This window comes from Malurus melanocephalus, unplaced genomic scaffold (assembly GCF_030028575.1).
Source record: "Malurus melanocephalus ecotype Western Australia unplaced genomic scaffold, MMel_1.1 scaffold_236, whole genome shotgun sequence".
Classification (NCBI taxonomy): Eukaryota; Metazoa; Chordata; class Aves; order Passeriformes; family Maluridae; genus Malurus; species Malurus melanocephalus.
In genome coordinates, this window is record NW_026623468.1 from 319,310 (window position 1) to 339,417 (window position 20,108).

General features: G+C 38.6%; 1 protein-coding gene across 6 annotated transcripts in view; it reads left to right on the forward strand.

Annotated features, from left to right (window-relative positions):
• The window catches only part of RALGPS2 (Ral GEF with PH domain and SH3 binding motif 2), a 109,588-nt gene that overhangs the window by 80,281 nt on the left and 9,199 nt on the right, over positions 1 to 20,108 (forward strand). For 4 of the 6 annotated variants that reach the window (XM_057374931.1, XM_057374930.1, XM_057374933.1 and 1 more), the window contains exons 13-17: positions 477 to 628; positions 10,079 to 10,133; positions 13,658 to 13,735; positions 15,266 to 15,371; positions 16,111 to 16,203. In XM_057374931.1, the coding sequence (XP_057230914.1) occupies positions 477 to 628; positions 10,079 to 10,133; positions 13,658 to 13,735; positions 15,266 to 15,371; positions 16,111 to 16,203 (484 nt within the window). The remainder of the gene's footprint in view (positions 1 to 476; positions 629 to 10,078; positions 10,134 to 13,657; positions 13,736 to 15,265; positions 15,372 to 16,110; positions 16,204 to 20,108) is intronic. The other 2 variants (XM_057374935.1, XM_057374936.1) reach the window with 1 other exon arrangement.

A 20,108-nucleotide genomic window follows, 5' to 3' on the forward strand; every position in this document is an offset into this window, starting at 1 on the left:
TTTTTCAGGGAGACTTAGACTTTCATGTAAATCTGTTTAGTAATGGCTTCAGGTTTTTTTTTTCACATAAGAGTACTTCTAATTAATATCTTGATCATTATCTCATCACTTCCCTTGTCATCTTTTCAAAATGTAAGATTGTAGCTACCCTGTAATTAACAACTTCTTTTGTATAAATATACCTTTAATGAGCTAGAATGCAATTCTGCAGTTCAGTTATGTATTATAGAAGACAAAAATAGCTCAAGATATTGAAAGTTATGGTTCATGTACTCCTGACTTTGTTACATGAGTACTGTGCAGTTTTAAAACTGGCAGTTCYCACAGATAATTTATTTGTGCACAGTTGTATATGGCTTGGCTGTGATTTAGTTTGGCTTTAGGAGTGTGGTGCATGCAATCCTTCAGGATGTTAAAGCAACTCCTGAAACTGTGGAAGGCAAGGTTGTGACAGTTGTGTCCTTGTTCATTTCTAGTTTCATCCACAAAATGAACACAGCAGAATTTAAAAGCGCCACATTCCCCAACGCAGGACCACGGCACCTCCTGGATGACAGTGTCATGGAGCCCCATGTCCCATCCCGAGGGCAGGCCGAGAGCTCCACCCTTTCCAGTGGGATTTCAATAGGTAGGAACTGCAAACACACTCRTGGAGCACAGAGGCTTTTAATAAAGATTTTAGCACCTTTGGGTGGTGATTGTACCTGTGGCAGTGCTGTTCTAAAATTCTATTTTAAAACAAATTTGAGACGTGTAGGGGAAGGAGGGTGACTTCATTTATACAGCATGAACTGAGAAATTATCAAAAACAGAAGGGGTTTTTTTTTTCTATCCCCATTAGTGAGACAACTTCTGATACTCCTCTTCCTTGATGGAGCTGGAAGGAAGTGCRGGGCATGATTTTATTTTTTTTTATCCCCAACTTAATTCAAGTTTAAAAAGTTTTCCAGTAGGATTTCTGTTTAAAATGCAGTATTTACTTGATAGTGTAAATTGCTGACAGTTTTAAGAGCATGGTTTCTAAATACTTCTGACTTTGATAGCAGATACAAATCTAACTTTCAGATACCTCAAAATGTTGGAATCTACTTAGCTTAGAGAAATTATTTATCTTCATATATTTAGGGTGGTATTCTTTTTTGGAGAGCTTCTGTTTCCTGAGTTTCTTCTGTGACAAGAGTTGCTCTTTTCTCCTGTTACACACAGATTCCTTATGTGGAGGGAGGACAGGATGCCTCTCAAATCCACCTGTTTGCAGCCAGGGCTGACAAATGGAACCTCTCATTGCAGTCCTTCTTCTCAGAATTATTTGTTTGAYAGAATTCAATGGTGTTCAATTTTTATGTGTTTATGGTAATAACAGATCCTTGTAGTGCTTCACGTTTCTTTGTATAACTGAATTTTAAATGCAGTGTTGCTTTTTAGCCTTCATGGAGGGTAACAGTGTCACAGATTGCCAGGTTATGCTGTTTCCAGGAGCTGTACACTTATTATCTTGAGAAGGCCATATGGAATGGCCAATTAGACCAAAATAGTTGGTCTAAGTGAATCTACTCACATCAGATAGGTTGCATTCTTTAAGGTGCATTGCCTATCTCTGTTCCCTGCCAAAGTTTTGCCTGTGGCAAAGTTTTCCATTTCAGTGTCATCCATCAGGAATAATGCTTCTCCTCAGCATCCAGGCAGCTTTCATTCCCAGGGCTTGYACAGTGCAGGAGAACCAAGCTTTTGGCACCATTGCTGAGATGTAGCATTGCCCTTTTCTCAGAGCAGTGTTTTACAGATGTTTGCAGTTTAAATACCTAAGAAATTCTCTGCAGTTGATAATTTTTGTCCAGGGTAAATTATGTCTATATCTCCATTATAGCCTAGCAGGGAAGGTTTGCCAGAGCTGACAGGCAGTTTTTCATGAGGTACATGTCATGAGAACCAGTCACCATTTAGATATTTTGGAGAATACAGCATTTTCCTATTTTGTGTCTTCTGAATTTTTCAATTTTGTTCTCTAGCTCAAGCATGACCTRACTGATTGGATGTAGTCACCCTTACAAGTTGGAACAAAATTGCCACTTTARAAGACTTGTATAAATKACTTGTAAAACAGCAAYCTTAGGCATTTTGTGCAATATTGGYATTTGTGGCTAGAAATTCCCCTCTCCCATTCTCTTTCACCTCCAACCCCCCACACTCAGACACTTCAGTTTTATCACTGTTTTGACAGTCCAGCACCGTTGTTRTTTTTGCTGCTTCTTGATGCTGAARATTTCARTGACATAGAAGGTTGGTAGAGGTGCTAGAAATACGTATGGAAGAAGAGGGTAAGTTCTGGAGGTTTGCAGTATCTATTACTGCAGAATTCTTGGAAATGTAAGTTGTCTGGCATTCTGTGCTGCTGCCTCAGCAGGATTTGAGGAAGTTGATTGAAGCTGCTGCGTTCCTCCATCATGTTTGAAGTAGTCTGTTTACTCAGGACTTGGAATTAGTACAGTCAGTGCAGCAGAGAGGAGGTTTATGGTATTCTACAGTACAGCTTCAAAAGACTGTCAGGAAAATGTCTCCTGAATGTGTGTACTGAAAGGAGTGTTATTCCTCACCTTGCCCATAAACGTGGATTTAAACCTGTTGCTCTAGAAACAGGACTACCTTTTTTRCATATAAGCCTATATAGGACTTAACTTTTTGGATAAATGATCCTTCTTCAAAACATGGACAGAATTTCTGCTATGTCAGCACCTTGAATGAGACTTTAAAGACAGCTCTAATACTACTTTAAATCACTGCTGTGTTTTGAGGGCTCAGAGGTGTTTAGACTTTCCAGTCCTTTCATATTGGAGGATCTGATAGGCTCTGCTTCTGTAAAATATCAAAACACCACACATGTAACAACACTGTCCATAGGAATCCATCAGCAAGTCTCTAACCTAAAACACACATTGAAGTGATGATGGACAGTTTGGTTATGTCGTGCTGGGCAAGGCTGTCAGTCTGTTCTGGAAATGGTGCAGAGCATGCCAGAATTTTTACATTCATGTGATTGCCCTTTCATAGGAAGAATATACTAACTGGGTGTTTTTCATTGCAATGAGTGATTCCTAAAGCAGCAGCAATGCAGAAAATGAAACAGGTATGGGGTTTGCTCAAAATAGGCTGATCTGTGACATGACAGTCAAGGTCAGAGACCTTTATCTGATTATTTTCTGAATTTTAGGGATTGGAGGCTGATTGTGTATGTTGAGCTCATTCTGTAAACAAAAACAAAACTCAAAACTATTAAAGATACAGCCCCCTTTATATTAATTTCTTAGCTTGGGTCAAAACAATTCTTGTTCCTAGAGCKGTGGGACTGTGTTCCATGGCTGATGGTCGTGTGTTATGCTGGAATCAGGGGGCTGTACATCTGGTTCTGTTGCCCATCCTGCTGTATTATGAATAGGTTCTTGTTATCTGGACAAAATATTTTTAAAAGTGAGAAATCTTTTYTCACCTGTGGCAGGGCTGTCCTAATTAGAAGGAAGAAGCATTTGTCCCATATACAGTCCCATATATACTGTGTCAGATGGGAAATACTCTCTTGAATTCAGGAATGTAACAAAAAAATAGTCTCGTGTAAGTTTTAGACATTCATCATGTAGATGGCTGCATTTGAGCTGTACAATTGGAGCTTTTTATGATCACATAGAGAATTAAAACCTTCAAGGATATGATTCATCTCATTCTTAGGTGCGTTAGAGGTTATATGATTCAAGTCTTTAAAACCCCACTTTAATTCTGTCTATTCCAAGGACTTTTGAGAGGCAACACATGAAAACACAGAYAGATGAATAGTGCTGAAAATGTCACTGACATTTTGTTTGTGAAGACAATCCAGAATATATCTGCTTTTAGTAAATTGGGCCAGATGCTTTTACTTTGCCATGGAAGTTCATTGAGACCCCCCCCCTGCTATCAGCAAGGCCTAAAGCTACAAGRTGGTTTTGTTCTGCGAGGGCTGTGTTTGGATGAGGTCACTGTTTTGATGAGGTCACTGTGTACACTCTGCCCTCCTGAGGTGTGAGCATTGCTCTTGGCTGGCTTCAAGGAACCACCTGCACACTCRTACCACCTGTTCTCCTGCCTGTGTTTGCCTCCTGTCACCTCCTCACTAAAAWGTACCATAAATTAAGATGCTTTTACTAGATCCTGGTTCCACTCAGAAATAGCATGAAACTTTAATTCATAAGATACTTTCTAAAGAATACATGGTTCTCTGTTACTTCCCAATTTTCTTAAACYTTTAAGGTATTTATTGCTTAAGTGTGCTCTTAAGTATCTTTGACACAACATTCAGCTTGTTTCATTAGTGTTCTCAGAAGCTTTGGATTTCCACCCTTTCTTACAATTTGGCTTTGCTACGTTACTGAACTTCTTAAGCTGAGTTTGTTTACAATGGCAAATTGTTCAAATCATTCTGTAGAAGTAAAGGGGCAGTGTAATTTAGGCCCCTCTTTTCATACATTGCTTCTGTGTGCCTTTTCTTGTCCTAGAGCACCTAACCAACAGATTGCAAAGCCATTTTGTTAASGAAGTTATGCTTTGAGAGTGCTGTCTCATGTATACCACTTAAAAACAGATGTCAAGGTATGAACACAGAAACACTGCTGAAAGTGAGATTGTAACTTGAGGTGTTTAAAAATTCAAAGGAAACAATTATGGATTGTGTTTGTAGCAGTGCTGGATGCAAATTCTTTCTCAGGCTATTTTTTTTCCATYTATTTTTCCTAATCTACAGTGACATGGATGAAAGCTGGAAAAACTAGAATTCTGGAACATTTGCCTTTGTTTGTGTGTTGCCATCACTGGAGAGTAACTTTAGSCTTTGTTCTAATACAAGCAAAGGAATTAATGCTGCAGAGTCAAAGAAAGTTATTTTWAATCAGTGTGAATTAATGTAAGAGAGTGCCTTTGTAAGAGCAGTACATTTCCAAACCTAAACTGGCATGAAATGCATACGAGAATATCAGCATTTTAATGAATTCCTCTATTAAGTCACCACCTCGAAGTTATTGAATTCTACAAGGGATTATATTTCTCTTTAAATAAATGAAGTATAGGTGTAGGTATACAGTGTRTGCATTTACTTTTGGGGTCTTGAGAGCCTATAAAGTAGGGAAGACCTTTACACAGCCGCTGTTTATTTGGTTCTTTAACCTGTACTGTGCTGTTCAGGTGTGTAGGACTCTGAGTCATCAGATCAAATTTCAGGTAGGGTTTCAGGCACAGGAAATATGTTGGGTTTATTTATATATTTCCTTTATATGAGTATATAGATGGCTGTCTCTTGCCTTAAATGTGGATACCCTGTTTTGCTATTGTGAACTGCTACTTCTTTAGTGATAGGATAAATTTTAAAACTGTGTGATATTAGAGGTTAAAAATGCACATGTAGGTGCCTGGTCTTGARTGGAAGAGAAGATATATTCTAGCATTCCAGTTCTTCCCCAATCCTTTTTGGTACTGTTTGGTCCAAAGCTCATGCTCTGCATGTGTTGTAATCAGTGTAGTTGTACAATGTACAAACCCCCTGGTTCTGCTCCATCTTTATTTGTTTTTGCTAATTTTTCACGATGAAACTCAGTGATTAAAAGTTTGTATCAATTCTCTGGCATGATATTGCTTGAGTCCTCTGCCAGAGTTCCTACCATCTGTGTTTGGTTACCTGGGGAGCCAGAGCTGAGCTGCCTAAATGGTCATGAACTATACATGAGGATTTTCAGAATGGTTGTGCACTCACCAAAGCAGAACAAAACTTTCAGGGCACGGAACCCGTCTCTGTGGTGTTATCTGGGCTGTGTTGTGCTGCAGCCAGTGATGTTCAGACCTCTTGACCAATTTTGTGTGTTTTCATGGTAGAATTTCAAGCTCTGTCGGGTCCATCACCAGCTCTGGAAACACGGTGTAACTGGAGCCAAGAGAGTGCCGATGACAGATTTGGGAAGGGGAAAGAATTTCTAGTCTGAAGACTTTTTAAACTCTTTGGGGTTGGTTTGTTTATATTAACACCTGTTAACTTTGGGGACTGACTTCTGGATAAAGGAAGCCTGTGTTAAGTGTTCAGTATCCCCAGACTTGGGGCAGTGAGTGGGTGCTGTGACCGGGGGAATGGGTATGGGATAGTGCAGGCATTCCCTGTCCCATAACTGGGAACTTCATGCTGTTTGTGTGGTGGGAGCACAGACAGCTCACAGACATCTGCATGTACACATATGCAGATGTGAGCAGAGAATTCACATCTGAATGGAGCTGCAGTGCTGGGCTCTGGAGRTGATCCTGAGCCTTCTCAGAAAATCACCAGCACAGTTAGCAAAAAAAGAGATTTTGCCAATTGCTGTTATCCCTAAGATAGGAAAAAGACTTAATATTAAGGAGAGAGGGTAAACACAACTCAAAGATTTTGGTTTTTTTCAGTCCTGCACAAAAAATTTATTATCAATGAAGAAAACTAGAAAGATAATGTCTTTAAGTGACTCCTTTGATAAAGCCAAGATTTGTTTAGAACATTAACTAACAGAACAGGCTTAACACTACCTAGGATTTGTTATTAAGTTTAACCTGAAGACTTGCTTGAGGTTGTTGGAAAAACTCAAATAYTGAGTACATACTTGAGAAGAATTTAAGAAGGTGATATATTTTTAGAGTATTGAATGAATGAAATATTTCCAGTTGAGGTGACACTCAAATAGTGCACTTTATGTTTARACAGAACTTGGCTAGACATCTAACTTTTATTAAGTTAAAAACAGTCCCTTWTACCTCTGTTTTGTTTTGGAAGGAGGGATGTAAGGTATTTTCTTTTGCTTTTCAGGAAAGGGGTGTTTTTACTATCAGAACTTGTGTCGTGCAAAGTATGTCCTAGAGGTTTTTAGAATCTAAAAAATCCCGTTGGAGATGTTTTTATATGGATGTTAGAGGGCTAGTCAAATGCTGAAATTCGAGCTTTTTCAGGTTTTTTTTTACAATTTTTACAACCTCTGTAGGCCTTAATGTGAATGTTAAATCAATAGCTGTGATGTTTTGCCCAATTTTTTTACAAATAGATGTTCCTTTTAAGTGTAATTGGCGATTTCTATATGAATTCAACTTTTTAAGTGAAACTTTTTGTTTACAACACCCCCAAATTCATGTAGGATTTCTTACTGTACTGATACTGTTCTAAGKAATTGTCACTTTGTGACAGATGACATTTCAGATCTTGCTCTAAATTGTTTTGCATTTTTACAAAGCAACACTAGCTTTTAAATCTTCCTGTAGTGTACTTAGTGCCGCAATTGAATTATAACTTTATTAACAAAGCTGATACAGTTGCCATCAAAATGTCATTTCAGGTAGAATTTAATGTATCAGACTACTTTAAATATAAAGAATTACTTCATAATACTGTCTCATTAGGGAGTTTTAATTGTGTGGATTTATCACATGAGCCTCAATTRAGTAGAGCTCTAGTCATATTAAATTTGCACTTCTTGTTAATATGAAGCTAAATCTAAGCAGTAATAAGAAAATAAATAAGATTCTAAGTGTCCCTAGTACCTCCGGTGCTGGCTGAATGACTTGGCAGGAATTGCTGCACCATTTTGCAGGACAGATTGCTCCAAGTAGCCACAAAAAAAAAAAGCTTCAATTACATGCAAGAAGAACTTTTTTTCATGTTGGAGTTGGAAGTGTATCATCCTAATTGTCATTCTGCCTGCTAAAAGGATTTCAGCACCTTCATGTATTACTGTAAGAGATTCTACCACAAACAGCCTCTTTCAAAGGCAGTCAGTTGGGAGGTCTTAACTTTAAACAGGCATTTAGGGTATCTCTGAATTGTTACATCTGTCTCTTCATCCCCATGTTACTTATTTATTTGAAGAGACTTCATATATTGCATTACAGAGAATGCAGCTGTGGTTTTGTTGGGATGAAATAAATCACTGAGCTTTTCACTGTGATGTGGATCATAGAATTTGCTGAAAGTAYTGAGTGACAGTTGTTTGCTCCAGGAAATGATAAGCTTTGTTCTGGGGCTTTGGAAAGACTTCTGCCATAACAGCAGGCTCCACCTGAATAAGTTACTCCAACTGGTTACTCCTGTTTTTCCTGGGRCAGTTCATGATTTATCTGGTAGTGTTTCTATATAGAAATGCCTGGACTTATGTGGAGTTCAATCCATACATTCTCTTTTGCACATTGCAGGTCAGGTGTAACCTGTGCTGAGCAAAACTTCTGATTCTTTTGATAGTCACTTCTTTGCTCACCTACCCTGTGGCACTGAATGTTTGCTGATTCAGTCTGAGAGAGTCACCTGAAGTAAGARCACTTACTCAGCTGTGGTAGTCTCTTTGGTCACTTGTCCTCACTGCTATAGAAGAAATGTGAGTCACAGAGGAGGAGTAACTGTGCTACTCTTTTATGGACAGAGTTMCCTGCTGCTGTAACCCTTCCAGCAGCTGGATGCTTAAGGATCAATGATCTGCAAATGGAAGTAGTAAAACCTTAAAGACATTTCTAGAAATTAATCCCTCCCTGCTTGCAGCCCGTTATGCCTCCACCGGAACATCACTTCTGTGTCTCTTAGTTTGCTCCACTATACAAATGGCTCTTACTGTAGTGTTGGTGTGAAGTAGTTAGGACTTTCCTTTGGGAAAAAAAAATCAGAATACACTGAGACCAAGTTATCTGGTATCCCATGGAGATCATGTTAATATGTGGGTGTTGAGCTAATGTTTGCAGAAGAGGCATCTCAGTTGAATTGGCTGGCAGATAAAGGCATGTATTTTCTCTTAAATTTTGCRCAGAGGGAACTTCAGCCCATGCTGAGATTTTCATGGCTCTTGGTTGGAATTAACCCTGCTGTGTGTAAATCTTTATTGCCTCCATCTTTACTCTGTGTTTACTCAGTGAATATCCAGGCTTACTTTGTACACATTCTCTTTATTTTTCAGGGCTTTTCCCTGCTGATTTTCTGTGTAAAATTGCAGGGARCTGGTTCCCATTTTCAGCCGCTGTTTCTCTGAGGAAACTCTTAAGGAGCATTGATTCAGATTTCATGTTTGTTTACTTTCTGGTTTATCTCAAAAGAATGGTGAATAAATTCTTCCCTTTATATATGGATGTTCAGGCAGCAGAGCAAACAAGATGGCAAGTTAGTGTGCCAAAAGGTGGGCTTCATGCATTGGCTGACATTGAATTGCACTGAATTATAGGATTATCTGGAGCCAAAAGGGTTGGTTTGATGTGGAGAACAAGGACAGTAGTTGGTGTGGGCAGCTGGTCTGGTCTGAAAGGTGAAGAAAAGCAAGGCAACAGCTTGAACATTGTGTATAGAAGCTACTGAATTCTGTTAACCGCATTTTTATACCAACTTTTAACAACATTACAGGTAACACCCATCTTGTGCCTGTATTTAAATACTTRTTTTCAGGCTGATGGGATTTACTGGAATTGTAAAGTTACTGTCTTATTTATAGGACTACCATGAGTSGATGCATCAGACATTTACGTTTTGGGATTTTGCTCTATTTTCAGTGTTTAAAATAAAATAATTGTGGTAACATTGGATATGTTTACAAAAYACAGAAGGAAATAATGCTTTTGTGTGATCTGCTAGAGTAAGTGGGAGATAGCTTTAAAAAGTTGATGGCTTTTCAACTCATGTATTGGAGATTCAGCAATGAATTTGCACCTCTGTGCCATGTGTATGACTTGATAAGGAATTATTTAAATAATGACCTGTCCTTTTTAAATGCTGGCAAATCTGTGTTTAGGGTGTTCTTTATATTTTGAAAATACCGTTCTTATTTAATAGTGCTCCTTTTCTTCAACTTCTTAATGTGGACCTAGACCCTGTTCTTTCAACCTCCATCTCAGTTTATGTGAAATTCATGAAGGAAGTCACAGATTGTTATCCTTGTGGTATTTTACTGAAGTAGTTCTGCACATTTCATCTTAAATATTCTGATATTCAGAATCTCAAATATTCTGGTTCTTTCAGGTACAGKTGAAAAAGATGGCTTGTAGATGATGAAATAAAGTATCATTCATTCTTATTTTGCTCTAGGTAGCAGTGATGGTTCTGAACTCAGTGAAGAGACCTCRTGGCCAGCATTTGAAAGGTAAGAAAAGCCTGTGTTTCTCTGTTCATGTTGCTRTTTACAATCTTTCACTCTGTCCTGAAAATGGAGTTTTATTTTAGTGACCTAGAGATCATCTCTATGTAAGAACACTAAAAAAACTGCTGTGAGTTCGCTGGATCTGTTAAAGCATCAGAGAAGCACCTTCTGCTTGCTAATAGTTAATAGGGCTTTTATCTAATTGGGTGCTTACTCAGTGCACACATTCTTTAGGGAGCTCAGCCAGAGAACCATTATATAAATAAACCCAAAGGTTTTATATATGTGGATATCATGTGTGCTCTTTGTGACCTGGTTTTCATATTCACTTTCCCTGGGACACATCATCTATTTGTAGTCCCTTTGCTCCATTGTTGTTGTCACCTCTTTTGTCTCTCTCATCCTCTTTTCCCTTCATTGTTGCCTGCCCCTGTGTTACATGGGAGAAAATACCACCACCCCTTGCTAATGTCTGACTTTGTGGTCCAGAGTTAACAAGCTCTTCTTTATCCAGCACCTGCAAGTGGCCAGGTGGCATTGACCACTTCAGCCCTTTCTCATGTTGTATTTGAGAATGTGGAAGAAGAAAATAGCTGTGGTTTAACACAGAAAAAGGTGGACTMTCCACCTTTCCACAGCTGAGTAAGATGCACAGTAGAGTGCATCGCTTGCTTCTATAACACAATTTCAGGTAATCCATCAGCTTCAGAGTTGCCATGGGTGACTTTTTCTACCATGCTTTTACATTTTGTGGTAGGAATTTCATCTTTATAGTTGGGAACAGTTACCACAAACTTATATTCCCCTTGAAGTCACTGAAGCAGTTAAAGTTCYGGGTTAATTCTGGAAGATGTTTTTGAAAATATCCCTGTGCCAAAGGTAAGCTCTTGGATCCTTCATGCCTTAAATATGAATACATACATGAGGAAAGGCCCTTTTCAGTAGATCATATTCCATACAAGCAGAGAAGGCAAATGGGGTCAGAAAGGAAACCTATTAACTTGCAGGCTGCCTTGCAGAGCACACTCAGCATTCAAAAGGTTTTCTTTCTTTTCCTTCCCTGCTGTCTTACAGAATTGCATATTGGTATCAAGTTGCTTCTCAAAGATAAAGAAATCTTAAGTTAGACAAAATGGTGAGCTGAGTGCTTTTATTCAGAGTAGCATAAGTAATTTAAAAATTTTAGTAAGCCTCAGGTCTGAACTCAGGTAACGCTCTTCAGAATTGTTGTGTGGACTTCTGAGACAAAGCTGAGGTTTTTCATCCCTGTGCTAATGTGAGCTGGCAGCCCCAGACTCTCTCARTTAAAAGGTTTGCTCCATGTCAAACAGAAGATTCCTCCTCCAAATTCCACTTGCCTTCTGTACTTTCTTKCTCCTGAGAGAGCTCTTTTGAGAACCCTTTTGGCTGTTTCATGTGTTTCAGGGTGAGTTCTCTTGCCTGCTTCCAGGGAGAGGGATAGGGTTCCTTCCAGACATTTCTGTGTTGGAAATTCCTAGAGACATGCAGCAACCTTGAGTCTGTTCCTTGGTTCATAAGATGATGAGGCATATTTTGAAATTTAACAGGTAATACACTGACAAGCAAGTGTCAGAATTGAGGATAACTAGAGAGGGTGTCTTTAGTTTTGGTCTGTACAGTGGATTACAGTGGTTTCCATTCTTTATAAAGATCTTTAAGTAAGGGAGAGGCATTGGTTGCCTGGAACTATCAGCTCTGCAAAATGGGGATACATGCAGTGTTAATAACTATTTTCTATTCAGTGTAAGTAGGAATTAATTATTTCTCAGTGATTTAGGAACAGCATCTTTGGGTAGRAAGGCTTAAACCTGAATCATATGCCTTTAAGAGGAAGAAAACAGTTCCTCCACACACAGATTCCYCAAGTAACAAAAGGAATTGTAAAATCTATTCTTGTTTTTCCTGGCCTTTCTGCTTGCAGCTGGGGAGTGCAGAAGGGATGAGAACTAGAGACACTGATTCTTKTTAAGTGCTGCAGAAACTTTGTTTGAAATTTGAGAAAGAGTTTTCAGCATTGGGGTATCCCTTTAGGCCAGTCAAAATTACTGGAAGGACTAAAATTGCAAGTCCTGACAGTTACAGCCTGTTAAGGGCAGTGTATTAAGTGACARTTCAGTCTCACTGGTTGTCATCCTGAGTGTCTGTGAATAGATTTCCCTGAAACAGCAGGATTCCAAGAGTGATAGCCTCCTTGTTATGCAAAGTTTAAAGGTAAGAAGAAAACATTGAATTTGCATGCCRAATACAAAAATAAATGGCTCATATTACATTTTTTTCTTTAATTACTGTTCTATTTGCCTTTCTCTTGAGTGTGTTCTAAAAAATAATTCATAAGTTCAAAGATCTGTTATGTTCAGAAACAAACAATGGCAGATTCTGGGACAGATTAGTAGATGGTGAATCCATACTATCTTTTTGATAATACTTGCAGCAAAGGCAATAATTAGGGCTGGTTTAAAAAACCAAAATGACAAAAAGAACTCTTTCTCTGTGTTTAATGCTGCAAACCTTCCCTGTAGTCCTTCCTTAAGCCTATTTTGCCTGCTGTCCTGAGTTGAGGGTGAAGCATGGCAGTGCTCCTTGTTTAGGTCTGCCATTCTGAAATACTGCCCTGTTCACCCACAAGCAGCTTCCCAGACACTGTAAAGCCCCTCTCACAGGTGTCAGACTTGTGCTACACTGAAGACTTTGTAAAATTCTCGTTGGCTTGTACTTAACTGCCTTCTTCAGCAGAATTGCTCTTTTTCAGTCTCTTAACAGAATGGAAGCAACTAGAAAAATGGATAAAAGCATAGGAGGCCAGGAGTGCCTCAGTAATGCTTGTGTTGACTTAAATGGAAGTCACTCAATTAAGGGATTTGATCCAGAAAAACAAGGCTCAGTGAAGCAATGGAGTGTTCAAAAGGCAGGTCTGGGGCACAGTTCCTGGGTAGGAATAACAGTATGGATCAGGTAAAGGATTTTAAAATGTGGAACTTACAGGTAAAGTGTACGGCTTAGAAGAACTAAAGAATTGAAATATTGCCGAGGTGATTTCAATGTTACTTAGTACAACAGGATTTTAAACAGTGCCAGGTATATTTTGACAGAACTTGTGGTTCCTTTCAGCCCAACAACTTGTGTGTGTTCRTACTCATAGAAGTTGAAACCATTTTTGCAGTAACATCTAAAGTCAGACTTTAMGATAAGTTTTATCAATGTGGTTCCTTTACATTGATTTAGTCTATGATAAATTCAGGCTTTGTTCTCAAAATGTGTTGTTCTTCAGTACCAGTGAAATGCTTCAGTATTGTGAGTTCTGACAAAGAGAACATCTGATGAAATTAAAACCGTATTACTTACCTCTGCATGCATTTTTCTAAATAAAATTATTCACTTTTTCATATGTGGAAGAAGTGGCTTTGTGATATGCACACAAAAACAAGTTCTGTGCTGTTTTAGCAGTCGTGCTRTTTGTGTGAATAAAAGTATATGTAATACATACAATTTATAATGGAATCCAACAGGAACAGGTTGTACCATTCTCTCGGTCCGGGGACAAGAGTGTCACGAAATGGCCATCGAGGCCACATGAAGGCCAGCAGGTACAATCCCACTGCACACAGAGGTGTCAAACCTTCCCTCTGCTGTTGGTGATTTGGTTTGGTTTAATAATTAAGTGGGTGTTTTCTGATGTTACCTTTCTAACTTACATATCAAAATAAAGGTAGAGACCTTTTTCTTCAGACTTAAAACTTTTCTGTTCTGTGACTTACTCTATATCAGCATAAGGACTGTTCATTCCAGTCTGCAAAGCCAAATTCCAAACCATTGGATCTTTCTGTCAAGGCTTAAAGATGTTTTGCCCAGGTAGCTTTTGAACTGCTTTCCACTGTGGAGCAGTGCTGGTAGTTCTCATGGGGAAAAGGAAGCTGTGTGCTTCTGGTGCTAATGGATGGAGTTCCAGATGTTTTCTTTGCTGGCAGTTCTGTATTGAATTTCTTTATTCCTCTTCTCTGAAATCAGAGAGATGCCTAAAATGAGTAACACATTTAAATTGCCCCCATTTTATATATATGGTATTTGCAAACTGACAGAGTAGCATAATTGATTATTTTGATTAAAGTACACAGTCTGTCTCCAGCTGTCACTGTAGTTGGGAAGGAACTGGCCATTAACTGTGAAACCTCTGTCATGTTAAGAAGCAAGCATTGTCTCACTGAAATAATTTCATGTTCACATCTGTCAGTGTCTMAAATTGTCTCCATATCATCATCCTCAGTAGGTGCTGCAATTAAAGCGTTCACTACATTTCCACTTAACTTTGGGCATTCATGACTCTTAGGATGGATGAAACAGCAAATCCTGACTTTCTTCAAAATTATTTTCGGGTGCTGTTCAATCTCTTGACTTTCCTASAAAGCTACTGGGTTCAGCACTTTARATACATACTCTGATAGACATTTRCTGGAATGATTAACTTTTCTCTGATTGAAAATGTTTTTGAAGACAGTCAGCTTTGTAATTTTAACCAAGCTCAGTTTTCTTTCCTCAGTGCTGTACCTGGCATTTGTTTCATCCCATTGGTCTTAGATGTTTCACAGGGCAGATGATCAGTAGAGCAGCAGTTGCATTAAAACACCTTAAAGCTGTGGTTTGGGTTTCTACTCTTTATTCCTGCTCCTGCCCACTCTCCTTGCTTTCAGATATTTTAAAGATTGTGCATGTTTGAGCTGTGCTTTGTTTTTGACGTGCTAATGGTTCTGGTGTTTCTAACCAAAAAAGTAAAATCTTTCTTGCAAAGGCTGAAGGAGAGGTTTAACATGTACAGCAGCTGCACCAATGTACTTCAAACGTTTGCTTTTTAAAATTAATTGTTCTTGTCTTTCAGTTGTGTTTTGAATTTTAGTTTTTTAATTAAGGATTACCTGCTTGGCTAATTAATTTTTCTGATTGCTTTTGCTTGTGAGTGTAAATTCCACAACAGTAATTCCTTGTAACAGCTAAAGTCTTTTTCTATMATGAAGTCAAATAAATAAAAAGTTGACATTTTCAAATTACAAGAAAGGTATTTGCATTAGTTCTTGGTAAAGGGAAAATATTTTTTCACACAAATCTTCACATGCTCCTTTCAGCTCCCTAGAGTCTGAAGATTTGGCTGTTCATTTGTATCCAGGAGCAGTTACTATTCAAGGTGTTCTCAGGAGGAAGACTTTGTTGAAAGAAGGCAAAAAACCTACAGTAAGATTTTTTTTTAATATAAATTAATTTTCTCACCTTTTTCTTGTGCCCGGTTGTTGATACAGTAAAATTCCCATTAGGCAGCTAGTTCAGGTGTCTGAGATCTCCTCTGCCTTGCTGGTTAAGGTTTAGGGTCACTGCTAAGAGTTTTCATCCTTCTGTTTGGTGCATTTATTCAGTTTGTCAGGCTATACACATTATCTAGGAAGTAGAAGAGAATGCTGCCTGAAAGTTTCTGCAATTACTGATGACTTTAAAATAGAGAGAATTGTATTTTGTCTTTCTTAACAATAGGTAAATCCCAACAATTTATCAATARATAATAACTCTTAGTGTTTATGYTGCAAATACTTGATTATAAATTATAAATCACAATATATATTCATGACAATGGGGGATACCTTTTGGCAGAACCTGAGCTGGAAAAGGAAAGAGACAGATGTACTCTGACTTGATGAAGTGTTCAGTAGGGATTGCAGGAAGTGTCATAAGATGCAGAAGATTTTTCTCAGATTAGAGAGGAATGGCACATGTTCTTTCTGCTTTCTGGAGTTTTCATGCATTCATAGGCCTGCATGAATAACAAACAGCAGCTTTGGAAACATGGCTGATGCTTGGCTGGACAGTCAGTGCTCTCATGTTCTTGCAGGAGGGTGCCTCCTCTTTTACAGCTCAGTGTTATAAAACATTTCACTTATCCATTGCACTTCTGGGTTTGTTTTTCTTATTTTCTCTCCAGGTAGCATCTTGGACAAAATACTGGGTAGCACTGTGTGGAGCCCAACTCTTCTACTACGCTGCAAARTCCCTGAAGGCTACAGAGAGAAAACACGTATGTACACCAAGCATATTCCAGTATCACCTGCCAAAATTAAAATGTGATTTCCTCATGTAAATACTGAAAGTAGCTCAGGCCTTGCCTGATTYCTAGTCAGCACTATCCTGTCTCCCAGTCAGTCACTTCATGTGGATGTACCCCAGGGAAATATCATTTACATCTATATGCTGCACCAAGAATATCTGCTTTGCATCTGCCATGTGTCTCTGCTGGTCTTAGGAAAGGAGCTGTGTCGTTGGTCTGTCCCTTTTTGAAGGCAGAAGTTCTGTCTTTCGATGATCTGAGTCTTGCAGCAATTTGTTGCAGTTTGAAATCCAAACAAGCACTGATGAGRAAAAGCTGAGTAGTCACAAGATACAACAATTAAACATGTACTAATTTCATACATGTGGTAAAATTAGATCATCTGATTTTTTCTGTATAATCCTGTAATGCATTAGCTGCAGTGGAGTACAAAACACTTCATCTGCTCAGCAGAGAGCTATGATGTCAGATGATGCTCGTGTTAATTTTATTTGCTTCAGCTTCATTTGGAGGAAGCTAAAAATGTTTTGCTTGTGTGGGGAAGGAACAAGAGGATTTTCTATACCTGTCCCRTGGATGYTAAGATGTGCATTGTTTGGTGTTCYTGTGTAATGTTCYCAGTTAATTGTAATGATTCTCTTATGAAACTGCATGAAATTTGAGATACTTGAATTTGAGTTCATTTACTACTCAGAGTCATTACTTAGTTGCCTTGGCCAGTGTTTCAGGTTAATTTATGACAACTGTCACTGTAGAACATTTGCTTTGCATGAAGCTTATGGAATTTTGCAAACTGAGTTGTGCTTTTGGAACCCTTGTAAAGGGGACTTTCTCTTTGGTACAAAATACTGTTTTCTTATCCTAACATTTTTATGGGCAGAGGGTAGAGATTTGAAGCTTAGTATTTCTGGTTAGCTRGCTTCTGGATATTTGAAGTTGCTATGTGGAAAGTTTGTGTGTAAAGTTCTCTTAATTTATGAGATTATTTTCCACTTTTTTTGAAAGTTCATTAGGAAATATTATACTCAAAGTACCTTAGTAGTAACTAATTACTTTTAGAAATATTTGCATGATTTCTTGGCCACCCACCCCTACTAGCTTTGCTTAGGTAAGATCAAAACAGATCCTACCTAATTTGTCTAGCCCAGGCTGAAGGTTCATTAGCCAATCCTCCTGTCTTCTGGGTGTCTTGGGAGRAGTGTGATGTGTGTTTGGATGCATTTTTCTCTGGCTTCAGTGAAAACTTTAGGGAAGGATTCCACCTCATTAAAAGGAAAGAGCAGGCTTGTTAGCTATTATGAGCAGAAATGCAAAGTRTTAAAAAAAAAGCAAGAACCAAAAGAAAACTTTTGCTGGCATTATGTCACTCACAGCTAGTTGCTTGAAATGGAAAGGAAACTTTATGGTAGTGTCAGACAGTGTGTTCCTGTTACTGCTGTGATTCCTTCAGGCTTTGTGCCAAAATTGCATTTTGTTTYCTTTTAGGAATAGAATATGTATTTGTAAGTCTCTTGTTCACTGTTCTTTACAAAATTATGGAGAACTTTACCAGACTTGTATCATTCAGAAGCTTTTTCACTCTCCGGTACTAACATTTTAAAACAATCTAAATAGCATGCAGGTTTAGAGAACTTGAAAAAATTGCTTAGCAAGGAATTACATTGTTACGAAATTAGGTACATTGAATTCTCATTGCTTACACATTTCCTTTGGAATAACAATTTCAATCATTTAAATAGTCTTGCCCTTTMTTTAGAAAAAGTAAATGAAGGRAAAAAGTAAAAATTCTGGTACCTGATCCTTCTGAGTCAGTCTTGTTCTTGCAAAAGCCTTTTCTTTGCTTTGAAATAGAGTCATAKCCATTTAGAATGTTCTTTCAGAGATTATTTTCTGAGCCTCTTAAATTGGCTTCTAGTACTCCCCAAGTCACTGATGTGATACCTACAATATCTAAACTGGTAGTGATGTTTRAGAAGCCAGAATCTGTCTCACATGTTGGTGTGTTGTGTTTCTTTGTCCAAGGATGTTCCAGCAGCCCCGTAAGAGGTTTGCACAGAGGGGTGAGGAGGTATTTGAGTCCAGGGTGCTGGCAGCATTTCCTTTTAGGAGAAATCAGCCTCATGATTTACAAATATTGAGAGGAGTTTGAGCAAGGCAATTAGCAGGGAAGGGAGGAAGAGGAGTGGTACTTAAAAGCAATGACTGCTGGAGAACATTAATTTCTTTTTGACAATTGACTCTGTGAAGTTGAACTGAGCTATCCAGCACAACCTTGGATTTGGCTGCACACTGCTCGTGTCTTGCTTTGAGCTTTTTTTGGGGAGCAAACACATTGTGTTCTGATCTCCACAACAAAACCCATTATGGAGCTCAGTCTCTGRTTTGGTTTCCCAGGTGCAGTGAAGGTTAATATACTGTATAACTATTTGCTACAGTTTGGGTTGTCTTTTATTGAAACAAATAGTGTGCACTGATTGCTCACCACAATCCTCTGCTTCAGAGGTTGTTATAACGCAGAGTATGATCTTTATGTTTAAATTAAGGTGCAGAATAACCCAGGAACTGCTGTTGAGRTGGAGGGATTAGGGAAGAGGCTCAGTTAATTAAACAGGCTAATAATAGGTGCTCAGTAACTTGTTCAGCTGCTCTGCCTTTGTTATACTTTGAGCCTGGCTATTGATGGCTTAGGTTTCCATCCATTTCACTACAGAGTTATTGTACAAAGCCTCAGCTTTGCTTCTGGAGTCTGTGGAGATGACTTGTCAAGGGTCATGCTTCAGTTCACATTTGGTTGCATTTTCAGGAAGAAAGTTAATCAGGAGAGAATGAACTGCAGATGGTCAATCATCCCTAGATAGCTAGAGCATGAGCAAATGCTCCAGATACTGTCCAGTGATATTCCTAAGAGGTTCATTCTGCAAAGTGAAGGCATCCAAGGCTAGGTTTAGGCTTTGGGGTTTTCATACTTCACAAATAAAAAGGATGATGCCGTCTACTTTGAAGCAGCTTTCTTTTTCAAGGATTGATGCACTGGAGATTTACCTCAGCAAAATATTCCAAGCATCTTCTGGAGCCATTTAAACATCTGTCTTTTCTGCTTCCTTTCTCAAGGCCTCTGTGACATGGAAAGGAACGCTGGCAACAAAAGAGTCAGTCTGCTATATAAAGTTTCCTGGCTGGAGCTCTCATGGTAAATGTGTCTTGATTACAGGCATGCTTTTGACCATTCTGCTGCTGCAATTGCTCCAGGCAGCTTGGAATGCACCAACACTCAAAGCTCTTCCAGGCTTATAATAGCCAACCTCGTTGGAAAATTACCTCATAAAAATCCCAGTGTAATTCAACAAAAAGGGCAAGAAATCCCTTTCCTTTTAGGCAWGGGCAAGCCAGCTCTTCTCCTGCCRGTGGTCAAAGGCCAAGGGGTGCATCCAGTGTTGTGTGCTGCATCTCCTAAGAGCAACAGCCTCAAATTAGCATTGATTTTAAATAGTGAGTAGGTTTCAATTATTACTACAATAATGGAGAATTGCCTGTAAATGAGTATGTGAGCTTCAGAGCCCAGAGATGTGGTACAGCACAGTCTGAGACGAATGTGTGTACAATAGTTTTATCTTGTTTTGCTGAAATGGTGCCCACAGAGGAGCCTTCATGAAAAACTGTAGCACTTGTGCACCTTTAGAAAAGGGCWATAGTAAGAATAGCCACTTGAATTTAAACTTAAAATGAGCACCCTGAAAAATGTAAATACACCTGTGAAGTAACTGTTTATAGTGATTGTACTGAGAGTCTTACCAATTTATGTGACAACAGAGCATGCATGAGAGGTTTTTCCATGCTTGTAGATACTTGGAAATCAACAGAGACAACAAATCCTT